At 42.4% G+C, this 12749-nt stretch overlaps 3 protein-coding genes across 3 annotated transcripts in view; 1 reads left to right on the top strand and 2 right to left on the bottom strand.

Moving 5' to 3' along the window:
- The window catches only part of CDC73 (cell division cycle 73), a 122975-nt gene extending 111073 nt beyond the window's left edge, over positions 1–11902 (bottom strand). The window contains exons 1-6 of the mRNA XM_069789344.1: positions 11696–11902; positions 5823–5928; positions 4763–4832; positions 3164–3226; positions 3023–3075; positions 1166–1254 (exon numbers count right to left, since the gene is read on the bottom strand). Coding sequence (XP_069645445.1) covers positions 1166–1254; positions 3023–3075; positions 3164–3226; positions 4763–4832; positions 5823–5928; positions 11696–11826 — 512 coding nt within the window. The 5' untranslated portion in view covers positions 11827–11902. The remainder of the gene's footprint in view (positions 1–1165; positions 1255–3022; positions 3076–3163; positions 3227–4762; positions 4833–5822; positions 5929–11695) is intronic.
- GLRX2 (glutaredoxin 2) overlaps positions 1–12749 on the top strand; it is a 375306-nt gene that overhangs the window by 355260 nt on the left and 7297 nt on the right. The window lies entirely within an intron of this gene.
- On the bottom strand, positions 5217–5752 carry LOC138686398 (ubiquitin-conjugating enzyme E2 D2-like). Its single transcript, XM_069789047.1, is given in 5 exon segments — positions 5217–5391; positions 5394–5486; positions 5489–5574; positions 5576–5655; positions 5747–5752. Coding segments are annotated over 5 exon segments (321 nt in total). The 3' UTR covers positions 5217–5335.

Below are 12749 nucleotides of genomic sequence, written 5' to 3'. Positions count from 1 at the left end.
GACAACCAGATTTTCTTCTTTTTATATAGTTTCCTTTTAAGTACACCTAAACAAGACACAGAGAGGAAGAAGACATTCAAAACACCTATTTTTCATGTGATTATGTGTAATTATGGATTCTATAAATGCTTCAACTCTGCTATATTAATTGTTGCAAGGCTAACTTCAATTTAATCCCAGTGAAGGACAGACAAGCATTCACAGTATTGTTTATGCTCAAGAGACAGATTTCTCAAAAATGCAGCTGCTCTATCAAGTGAAACTACTCATCTGCAAAATCCAATGCAGACAAAGCAGTACATTAGTTCATACTCATACACCTTAACCATATGAAGCACGACTCCAATTTTACATTATGGGAGCTGACACACTAAAGCAATTAAGCAGCTACCTTTACTTTAAGGCTTCTGTACTCAGGTATTTGAAAATGAACTACTAGACTCTGGCATCCTACTAAGCCCAAGATCCTTAGCATCAACAAGATCTTGCAAGACTTTCATTTCCTCTCTGCTTGGCTTTGGGAAGATATGGTGTAAGACTCAAAACCAGCTGTCATTCTTTACAAAATTCTGGATGGATACAATAGAAGAGGAAAGGTGATGGGCAAGTTTTTAAGCACTTGAATACTGATTACTACTTATGGCAATGACAGTGCATTGTCCTCTGGTAGCTGACTGCCTCTTCAGAGGCAAGCAGCTCAGCTCTGTAGGGAGTCAAACAGAGGTTGTGTTACCCTTTGATCTGTTCTCACAATGTTTTCCTCCTTTTACATGCAAGACAGTCCTCAATACAGGACATTTTTCTTTGAAATAGAGAAATAATCAGCCTCCCCTTGCAGTTCTGCTCATTGTATTTGACTGCCTAGGTAAACACCATGGAAGAAGCAAGCAGAAATGGCAGACTTGGTGGGAGGAAGAGACAACTGTCCACTCACTTCTGAAGACAAACCAAATCTCATGCCATGACTTCTGAACTTCCACTCAAGAACAGGAGTCTGACCAGGCATGAAGTTCCACCTCCTCAGACATTACTAATGTTAGCACCTAACGGAGGGACACTGCCACTGAGAGCTGTTGGACAGAATTAAAACTGGCTGTCTTGAATAGCACAAGAGTTGTTACCAGTCCTTTAATTAAGCACTATCCATAAGAAAAAGTATCCCTACCTGATCTGTTCCGTTTGCACGATACCTTCTTTATGTCCTTCCAACCGAGCTGCCAACCGCTCCTTGTCAAGGCGCACGCACTCTTCATCCTAGCAGTAACAGTAATGTTTAATTTTTGTGCATTCTCTTTAAAAAACTAAATACAACTAGAATTAAAGCTATTCAGAGTTTTTGTTTTATTTTTGGTTTTTTTCTCACATTTGCAAGGACAATCTTTATTTCCAATTATCTTTGATCTGTGTGCTGGCACGAACTGTACAGCTATTGGAAATTTCCTCTCAAGAACCACAAATTATAATTAGAATAATGAAAATACTACCATTCCCTCGTAAAGAGCCTTGCTTAGATGACAATTGTGAGCAGCAGAAAAATCAGAGAACTTAAAGCCGGCAAACAACGCACACATTCAGGCAGGACAATACACATACAGACATACATATTTAAGGTAAATTTATCTGACACTCAAATTTGCCCAGATATGTAAACAGTGACATTTTTAAAGAAAAGAACAGCTCAGAACTGTTGTATCTTTAAGCAGAACTTTTATAAATGACATTTCTAGTAAACATAAAAAACAAGTCAAGAGTAAAGAAGCCTACAGTTACTCAAGCCAGGTTTGAGGCAGACATGTAATTTGAGAAAGCAGTAGAAATGTAATTTTATACCATCTTTTCACCTTCTTAATTCTGGCACCACTTGTGTTCAATCTGTCTTATTTCCCCACAAAACTTAAATCAGCATCAAGCCTGCCCTGTTGCTAAAAGGCTGTTTGGAAAGGCTGAAGCACAGCAAAGCCAGTCATGCCCATGTATCAGGAAAGACCTGGAATCTCTACACAGAGATGATCTCCAAAAGAACAGACTTTACAGACTCTGAGCTGCCAGAGCAGCAAGGAAACAGAGAAGATGGCCATAAGCTCCTTAGGCTCACATGCAGAATTCTTGGTTCTCCAAATTATGACAGTGAAGATCTATAGTTTCAAAACATACTGGCATCAAAACCACATTGTGTAATGTAGAATAAAAAAAAATAATAATCCATAGATCACCAATAGGCCACCTCACAGCAATCATCTGCTCATATGCCATTAAGAAAGCATAAAGTTCTTATGATTCTTATGCAGTTATAGTTAAGCATAAACAATGTTCAAATCCAATTCTCAAATAAGTGAATTTATGTATTTGGTAACTCTTCTTCTAAGAAGAAATCTAAAGCCTCAGTACACTGAAAAAATATACAGCCAGATTTATAATAACTCACATAGGAGACAACTGGATGAACTTAGTTTAAAAAAAATTACAAAAAACAGTAAGTCAGATACAATGTGTGCAATAACTAGACATATTGCTTCTACTCAAGAGGCACTTGTGAAAATACACTATTAAGTTAATTGCCTAAGACACAGCTTCAGAAAATAGTAATCACAGGGACAGTTTCATATACTGCTACAAAGGGACTAAAATAGCAGGTAAAACAAGTAAGTATCCATTCATAGAGATAAGACTGGCACTTAAGTATAATCCCAACTCATGGATGGCAAATAACCATAATCAATCATTAAACAGCACTTTTATTCCAATCCCATAGTTCTAGCAGACAGGTTATAATGCAAAAGGTACTTACAGATATGCGGTCAAGCTTTCCCCTTTCATACTACAACACACATCTACTAGCAGCTAAAATTCCAAGTTTAAATCAGAGGCTTAAATTCTAACTCCTTCCAGTTCATGTTCACACTAACAGAAGTACTGTGTGCACCCAGAGGACAGGTAGCCCAACTGAATTGCTACAAGAACAGATAAATACTGTAATTTACCACCACCCCCAATTTGTATTGATGACAGTTACTGACATTACCTCTATTCTTGGTTTCTTTGCTTCTGCTAATATTTCATCTGCTGCTCTCTTAACTACAAGAAAAAGAGGATATTAAAAATACAAGATTGTAGTACACTGTCATAAAATAAGCCTCAAAGTTATTTTTTAGTTAAACTGTACCTTGAGTGGACCGTTGAAGACCAATTTCAAGTGGAGCACTTCTGTCTATGCTTGATGAGGTTGCTGTAATCAAACACAACATTTCACTTAAGTACAAAAGATTTGCAAAAGTATTTAAGTATAAAAGGAAGAAGGACAACAGACAAATTGCAACAAAGGAAATTCTAACTAGATATTAGGTAGCAAACGCAGTCAAACACTGGAACTGGAGATGATAGAATCATAGGTTTGGGTTGGAAGGGACCTTAAAGATCATCTAGTTCCAGCCCCCCTGCCATAGGCAGGGATACCTTCTTCCACTAGACCAGGTTGCTCAAAGCCCCATCCAACCTGGCCTTGAACACTTCCAGGGATGGGGCAGCCACAACCTCACCAGGCAACCTGTTCCAGTGCCTCACCACCCTCACAGTGAAGAGCTTCTTCCTTACATCTAATCTAAATCTACCCTCTTTCAGTTTAAAGCCATTACCCCTCGTCCTGTCACTACATGCCTTTGTAAAAAGTCCCTTTCCAGCTTTCTTGTAGGCCCCCTTTAGGTACTGGAAGGCTGCTGTAAGGTCTCCATGGAGCCTTCTCTTCTCCAGGCTGAACAATCCCAACTCTCTCAGCCTGTCTTCATAGGAGAGGTGCTCCAGCCCTCTGATCATCTTCATGGCTCTCCTCTGCATTCACTCCAACAGGTCCATGTCCTTCTTATGTTGGGGGCCCCAGAGCTGAATGCAGTACTGCAGGACTCATGAGAGCAGAGCAGCCATTCAGAACCTGACTGAACATTAAGTTAGATCAGGTTGCTCAGGGTCATTTGGCCCTTTTTTGAAAAGGGAATTGAACCAGATGACCTCCTATGGTCCTTTCCAACATAAATTAGTGATTCTATGATCTGTATGTACCACATAAAAGAAAACAGAGTTACAAAGATAATTACTTTATAACCTGGAATCAAGATCTACTAGTTTGTCTAGTTTTTGGAACAAAGTCAACCTGCTGGTTCCTTTAAAATATATATAAAAAAATGGTGTACTGTTCATATTTCAGAAATAATCTCATATTCCAGCATACTTAAAGTTCTAAGACCACCTAGAAAACAGAGAGAACTTTCTCTCAAAGAAACCTCTTTTCTCTGACTATTGTTAACAAAAATTTTAAGATGATGGAATACTAGGCAAATCTGCCAGTCTGACAAAGCAGTGATTTGGGGTATTTTACTGTACTGAAGATTTTATCCCACACATTTACTGCATCAAGATCAATGCACTACCAGAAGTTTCCCACAATCTAGAGAAGGAAAGAAAATAAACCCTAAGCATTCTAACACATAACTATTAACTAAAGGATGTTAATAGTAATAAAAAAGTAGCTCACTTCTAAACATGCATGTAGGAATGCAGCTCCTATCTAAGTGCCATAAAAATAGCTAAGTGCAGAACAAAATTAAACAATAAAAGAAATCCTAACTTCGTTTGAGAAGTTTGAACATATTCAATTAAGCTGCACACTGACCATCATTAACCATCCTTCCCCTTCCACCCCTCATATGAGCCATAAATATGAAGCGGTAAAGCACACTAGGTGTCTAAGTTAAAAGAAAGCATCACTCACATGTTTCCCCATTTAGGTATGCAAGCAAGTCCTTCCTATCAGGTCTTCTTACAACAGGAATATTTTCAGTCTGAAAAGACAGCGGACTTGACATTAAACTGTTATTCCTTCAAAGCCTCTTGCTGAAGATTTTTCATTTTATTGAAAACTATTCATTCACACAGGAACACACGTCCTGCCTCCCAAAAAAGTATAACTGTCAAGCTTAAAGATACAATTACTTCCTAGAGGATGTTCAACTACACAAAATGAAACACGTTGTCTGCTATAAAAGAGAGGACAGCCTTTTTTCTCCTTCACTTCAAACTTGCAAATAAGATTCAAAACTAGCTTTTAAACACACACACACACGCTTCTCTGCCAAGAGTCAATGTTAGTACACAGAAATCAAATATTTCAATTTTGTTGTTCCAACTACGTAGAACACGCAGCACTGCTGTATCAGGTAACCATATGGCACAGGGGAAGATGAAGCATGGGCTCACAGAAAGCAGTCAAATGGCAATCAAAAGGGCTTTCTCTATCAGAGTTCCCCCATCTTTATTTATAGAGCTTATCCAATAATTTCTTTAATTAGATTGCATACTTCCGAGTCCACTCTGAAGTTATTCTGCTGTACTTTTCTGTATTTTGTAGATCCTTGCAATCTCAGGCACTACGGGATCATCTAGATTGGGATCGCACAACAGAGAACAGATGGACAAAAGTACTTTTGCAATAGTGCCAGAGACAACTGTGACTGTAGAATATCAAGAGAAATGCTGCCATTACTGTTAATATTTGGGTGACAGACTCTTGTTGTAAATGCAACCTGGTGGTTTGAAGGGATAATCTGTTAGAAAGTGAATTGTCAGGAAAAATACTCCACCTTGACAAGGTCTGTCATTTAATCCCTAAGTAAGGTGTTCTTTTTTAAACACACACACACACTTTGTTGCATATCTTCTTCCCTTCCCCAGCCAAATTCATACACTTAAATGTTACTATCATTCCCTGAAAATAACTATGCACATATAACTTACAAGCAAGAAAAAAATCAAGTTTTGTATGGTCTACTTACTGCAGCACGGCGGACATAAACAGGATGAGAAAGGTGCACATTATTGAGCAGGAACAAGATAGAATCCAAAGTGTAGTATTCCCTGGGTTGGCCCTCTTTCCCTGTCCTGTAAAATCATGAAACAAAGATTTTAATGTTTAAGCTCTTCACCTCTTTCTCATGCACACACTTTTTTAGCAAAGTTATATTTTCTTTCCAGAGGACAATTCAAAAAGAAAGCAGTAATATTATTATCAACGTATTGCCAAACTAGGGAACTATCAGTTGTATTAACAAATACGAGCAAGGGATATATGTTCTTGCACCCTCTTTACTGAACAAATTATAAAAATTGTCCAAAATAATCCAAAATAAGAGCTAGATGGGTTGTAAAATATACAAGAAGCAAGACTTGGGAAACTGTAAGAATACATTCTCCCACATCTCCAACATATTTTTTCTGATTATCAGAAAAACAGTCTACCTTATTTGGGACGGCTAGAGGAACATAGCTGAACTGCAAATGAAAAAAATTGTATTACGTGCTCTTCAGGTATAAGGGGACAGAATTTTCACCACTTGAGAAAGCACAGTGAAGACCTCAGCATACACAAATTACACGAAGTCTAGAGAGCAACAGGTTCAAAATAGTGCCAAAAGGTCAAAATAAGGAGTGACTAGAAATTAATTGCACACAAAACTAGCAAAACCAAAGTGGACTACAAATCACAATGAACTCCCATACAGAAGTCAGACCACTTCAGAGCAACATGGGAGCATCAAGTTCAATCTCAGCTTCAAAACAGCTTGTTTGAAAGAGATGCCTCAAGCCTAAAAAGGAATCTGTTCTGTAAAACAGTTTGGAAAAAAAAAAAAGAAAAAAATCCCACACAACAAGGTCAAACAAAAACTGTAGTTTCAGCTAAGCTCCATGTGCATCAAACAAAATTCCCCCCTCATACACACCTTCACCCCTTTATGCTGTTACTATAAGATTTTGTAGGGGACGCAATGCTGTCCCAGTTACAAAACAAAACCTGCTGCCCAAATACTTCAACTGCTCTGAGAAATGGACCTTACCCTCAAGTTTCACAGCCCTCAGCAGGACCAGGAAATCAATGAAACCAGTGATTCCACTGCCCAGACCTGGGACCTCCCAGACCCCGTCTGCAAGCAGGACAAGGCTCCCCCACACTGCTCAGTCCCCATCCCCAACCAGCCAAACCAGCCATCTCACCTCAACACCCGAGGAAGACGACCGACTGGAAAAACAGGCCAAAACTGTAAAATTTAAGACTAGCAAAGAATTTTGATCAGAGATGTGAAGAAATACTTCCATTAAAACCATATGAAGAAGTTTCCCCCCCCAAGTACAGGGGCTTTACTCATGGCTCAGCATCAAAACACTCACTCCAGAAGTGCCAACCTCACTGGGGGGGGAGAGGAAATAAAAAAAATACTCAACCATAACGTTCTTGAACCTGAAAGAGCTACACAAACATCTACTAAATGCCACAGAAGTGTAAGTCTGTTTTCTCCATACTGTGGATATAATGCCACTACTGCTTTTCTTGCAATTACTTTTCTGAAATTACCTAGATTGAAAGTATCCAATAACCTGTTCAGAACTCATTACTAGCAGTAAGGTCAAAAAAACATTACTTTCACAACAATGCCCGAGGAAACCAATACATGAATAACATGCAGAGAAAAGTGATCCAAAACACCAGGAGAACGGCAGAATAAGGGATCTTTCTACCACTCTTTCTTCCTTGCAAAAAACTTAGTCTGCATGGGGTGGGAGTGTGCATGTTTGTTTTGCTGCTGAAGAGGAAAGAAAGGAAGAGACACAATACCTTTCAATTCCTAAGAAGCCGAAAGCTGGCTTCACAATTACAGCCAACAGAACTGGATTCCTCAGCAAAAAAATGTTTGAGTATTTTACTGTTTCACTGCTATCTTTGATAAGGTGGTAATTAAACATATTCAGAGCACTAGAAGAAACAAAAGTTTCCTCCACATAGACTTGGATCTGAAGTGAAGTCTATGTCACATGATACAGTTGTCATTTCATTTTAAACTGAACATTTTAGATTATCTCACTTCAGAATAACTCATTATTTCTTTGAAGTGTGCCATATCCACTGAACATTATATAAAAAGTCCAGCTGGTCATCTATGCAGGTTTTTAGCCATATTTAGCAAAAATGGCGTAATTTAGAAAACAAGTACTGAATGGGTTACCTGTTAATTGGAAAATACACCATTCACAGGCACTGCGAAAGCTCAGCAAGGCACAGTTGGTACTTCATCACTTAAACCACACACACAACAAATCCCCATGCTCATCATGGTTCTAAGAGGGTGTTTTATTAGGAGGACAAGCTATTGCACATTAAAGGGAAAGCATCAGATGGACAAGCAGTTGTACGCAAGGCGAAAAATCTAAGTCTAAACTGACTATCAGCATCAGTTTGTGTTCCTTTCAGGTTTTCCAGACATAAAGAACCTGCTCAATAAACAGAGAACTAAATGCAAGCTGATCTGAAGGTAGCTTACTTCATCTAACTTACAAATATCCAAAGTAGCAAAAGAAATTACATTCTCTTTTCCTATATTTACTAATGGTATCAATTACTTAAGAAAAAAAAAAAAGAAAATCTTAAGATTCAGACCTCAAAAAGTCCAGCACTTATATATTTGCTTTAATGGTTATTAAGAGTTGCATCTCTTAAAAAAAAAAAAAAAACAACAAAAAAACACTCCAGCTTAAAAAAAAAAAGGATAAAAAAGTTTACATAACACAAGAGAGAAAGTTTCACCTGCTTAACACCAGAAATTTCCTGCTCATCCATTCACCCTCAAACTGTGGGCACCAGGAGTTTACTCATTTTTAACTGCTTTATTTCCTCTGTCATGTTTCAAAGCATGAATTTTTATAAAGGTACTAAAGGCCTGTGCCTCATCCACAAAATAATGCAGTAATCTTTAAAAATACAAGACTAGGCACACAGAGTATCCCACAAATTACAATACCCATGACCAGCTGTTCACTGTTTAAAAACTTCTCAGCTGTGCATACAAGCCCCTCTGCTGGGTAAACAAAGAAAATAAATTTCTCTGTTGGACTGATTCTTTCCTTCAGTTTTGAAACAGATTCTATAATCGCTCTTCAGGGGCCACAGATCAGCCATTAGATCAAAACACAGAAAACACTTAATCTTAGACCATCTAGCCTTCTTCATGTGTCAGCAGTGGTATTCACGTAATTATTATCTGGAAAGTAACCTGGATTAAAATTAATCCCCCCTCCCCCTGGGTTACTTTTAACTTGGCTTAGTTCCTCCGACCAGTTCACTGTGTGACCGACACTTCTGCTAGCACAGAGAGAAGGCAGTGCAGGGCAGCACTGCCAACTCCTGCCAGCTTAGCAAGGAGCCACAGTGTTACATGTCTAGTGGGACTACTTCTAATTCTAGCAGGGACAGAATGCCACCACTGCTGTTCAGACTTGCATTACTCTCTCCAGACTGGCAGTAGAGATGCAATTACAGCAACTGTGCTGTGGACACCTAAAACAGAAATCAAGGTTTACCTTCATGAAAGACTAAGCCACTAACAACTGCTCAGTGCAAGCATAGTTTGGGTCCTGTCAAGCAACCTGAACATAAAAGGTTTTGAATCTTGAAAGTTTTTGAAAATGTTTCTCTTGAGTACCTGCATAAGTCTGGCAATTACATAAATTAACAGCTCCTAAACTGTGGTGTCAAAGCTATTGAGTATGGCTTGCAGAACTGGTCTCGTTTTTACAGTGTCTTCAATTTAAAGATTAGACATACATAATTCCACACTGGTTCACAAGAAATATTGTGAATTGATAGCAGTCTGATCCTACCAAAAGTTCAGAAGCCACTGGTCTATACTAAGATTTACTAATTTACTTCAAACAAGCAAAACAACAAAATCCCTCCAAATTCTACAACACATCTACCACAAGAGGCAAGGACACAAACAGCTATTACAAGGTTACTGCTGCTGTTCTGCTCAGCGTATCCTCTGTTCACTCATAGTTCTTTCTTGACCATGAAGATAAAGCTTCCTGAATGTATGTAATAAAGTTTCTCTCTCCAGCTGCTGTCTTTTGTTAACAATTTCTGTGCCCAATTCAAGCTCTCCTAAGCAGTAGTAAAGTTCAGCTGGCATATCAGCTTCTCCCTACAGAAAAGCAATGAAACTTGTCTGTCTAGTTAACCATTATTACTTGCTACTCTTTGGGAAAAACAACTTGTAGCAAGGAAACCACCACCATTGTCTATACAGTTGCTCAACAAAAATAGAACTAAGACTTTTCAAGAAATTTAAAACTTAAATGCTTATGCAAATATTTTTCTTCCTCTTCAGTCTAGCTACCAGCATCCCCCACTCAGCCAGGAAGTGCAAATAAATCCCAAATGAGTTTCTGAAAGCTTGAAATAGGTAATGAAATAACACATTTCTAGTTTTAGGTAGATTGCAAAGCAAATAATTTAAAAAAAAAAATATCTGTCTACAAGTTAACATGAAGAAATAAGTTTCTTTCATTTCTCTCTCAAACCCGAAATCAGGATATTAGATCAATACTAATATTCATATCATAATTATTAAAACAACAACGAAAAAATCATCCCTGGTCATAGACTGAACTACAAGGGTTGGGGTGTTTTGGTTTGGGTTTTTTTTGGGGGGGGGGGGGGGGGGGGGAGTGAGAAATCTGCATGTTTTTCTGTTTTTCCATCAAGCTTCACAGGATAACATACTCTCTTTGACGAGTACCTGAAATGTTCACTATCTGATATTTAACAACAAGCATTTTTTTCTCATGGGTTTAAGAGAGTTTCATTAAAATCCTCCTAGTTAGGACGTTAAAAGCAAGCAGCAGCTAAATTCAGAGGAAAGGAGAATGAAGAACTCCCTTGCACTGTAAGCAACAGATATCGTACTAGAAAACTGAACAGGTACAAAACCTCATTTTCTAGAAGTTTTCTAAAAATAAGTAAAACGCTTAACATAATCATTTAAGCAACAGAAGCGCTATCTCTACTTGTTTATTAGGATAAGACCAACTAGGAAACAGCCTGCATGGGGTACAGCCCAGGAAGAGGCCTCAGCTCGGAGCCGGCTGAGGAGGAGCAAAGCGCCTGCACGCTCCCACAGGGCTCGCAGGTGACGACAAAGGGAGCGTCTGTTTGGACCTCACTGACTTTCCTACCCCCGGACAAAGCTCCAGGAAAAGAGAAGTAGCCCGGATAAACTAAGACAATAAGTACGTAACGCCCGTTTTTCAGACAAACCCCAGAAAAACTTCGAGAAGCTGCCTCCTGCCGTCTCATCGCATAAACCCTGAACGACCCGGCCCCGCCGCGACCCTCCAGCCCCCACCCCCCTCGGGTCGCGCGGACAGGCCGAAAGCCGAGGAAAGGCCTCGCCCCGGCCCCGCGGCTCTTCTGGCCCCAGGCAGTGGCGCCGACCGGCCGGTCACGGTCCTGGGAACCTTCCCGAAGGGACGGGCGAGACCTCCCTGCCCGACCGGGCCGCCGGCAGCACGGGGGAGGGAGGCATGGCCCACCCTGCCGCGAAGGGTGCCGGCCGCTCGGACAACTCCCTCCGCCGGGACACCGCGCCCAGGCAGCGAGGAGGCGCACGGCCCTGGGGCGCTCCCGAGGGGCCCCAACAGGAGGCGGCAGCCAGGCCGCCCGCCTCGCTCCCCGCAACGCGACGGGACGCGAAGGGCGGCGGGACCTCCCTCCCCGCTCCCCGGGCGCTCCCCCGCAACTTCAGGGCAACTTCTCCCTCCTCCGCTCGCCCCCCGCCCCCTCTCTCAGCGAGTGGCCTTCCGCCTCGGCCCCACCGCTCACCCCCAAATGACATAGTTGGTCTTGACGTTCTTGGGCCAGGAGAACTCGCCGAAGATCACCTCGTCCCCCTTCACCACGATCTCCTTCTTCTGCGTGTTGTACTGCCGCAGCACGCTCAGCACATCCGCCATCTTCGCTCCGGAGCCGCCAGCCGCCGCCGCTCCGACCCGGCCCTTCTGCCAGCCGCGCGAGGACCCTGTCGCCAGCCGCCAGGCCCCGGGCTGCCCACCGCGAACGCCTGAGCAGCGGCGACGCCGCCACCGTCGCCGCCTCCAGGGGGCGACGCCGAACCCGTTGCCATGGAGCGGCGCGGCTCCGCCCTCAGGCCGGCACTCGCCAGGGCCGGGGGTGGGGGGGGAGCGAAGCACCCACCGTCCTCACGGCCGTAGGGCCACGGCCTCGGGTGGCGAAGCCGGGGCGTCAGCACCGGCAACAGGGAGGGGGTCACGGACGCTGCCGGCAGAGGGGCTACTGGAGCCGCTGCCAACCGGCCGCTCTGCGCGGGGCCTCCGCCAAGCGGCGGAAGCGTAACGACCACTGCACCGCTCCTCACGGCCACACTACCGCCGCGCAGCGCGCCCGCAGGCCGCATCCGCCTGCGGACGCCGAAGCACCGTCAGAGCCGCAGCGTCTGCGGGAGGGACCGCGCGTCCCGATGAGGGCTGTCGAGGGGCTTTTCACGGCCGGTCCCGCGGCCGCCGGCGTCACCCACGCACGGCGGAGAACAGCCAGAGGTATCACGCTGATGCGCGCGACGTACCGGACGCAGCACACCTTTTTCACATTACACATAATTAGGGCTGAGGGAGCAGCTCGTTAATTGCAGCTTACCGTGCTGTCCCCGCACTTCCCTGGGGCTGCGCGGCGGGAGAAACAGCTCGGGAAAGGGGTGCAAAAGCTCTCATGCTACAGGTTAGAAGGAAAATCTTCTGTAACCTAGATATAAAGCAGGGGGATGAGGGGAAGAAAGAAAAAACTCTGCTTTATCCATCACAAAATACAATTTAATTCTGAAGAGAATAGGCCGTCAAAAGACCATAGCAAAAAAGTAATG

Source organism: Haliaeetus albicilla, chromosome 8 (genome assembly GCF_947461875.1).
Source record: "Haliaeetus albicilla chromosome 8, bHalAlb1.1, whole genome shotgun sequence".
Taxonomy (NCBI): domain Eukaryota; kingdom Metazoa; phylum Chordata; class Aves; order Accipitriformes; family Accipitridae; genus Haliaeetus; species Haliaeetus albicilla.
Note: the sequence above shows the minus strand (reverse complement) of the source record. Positions and strands in the feature narration are given on the sequence as shown.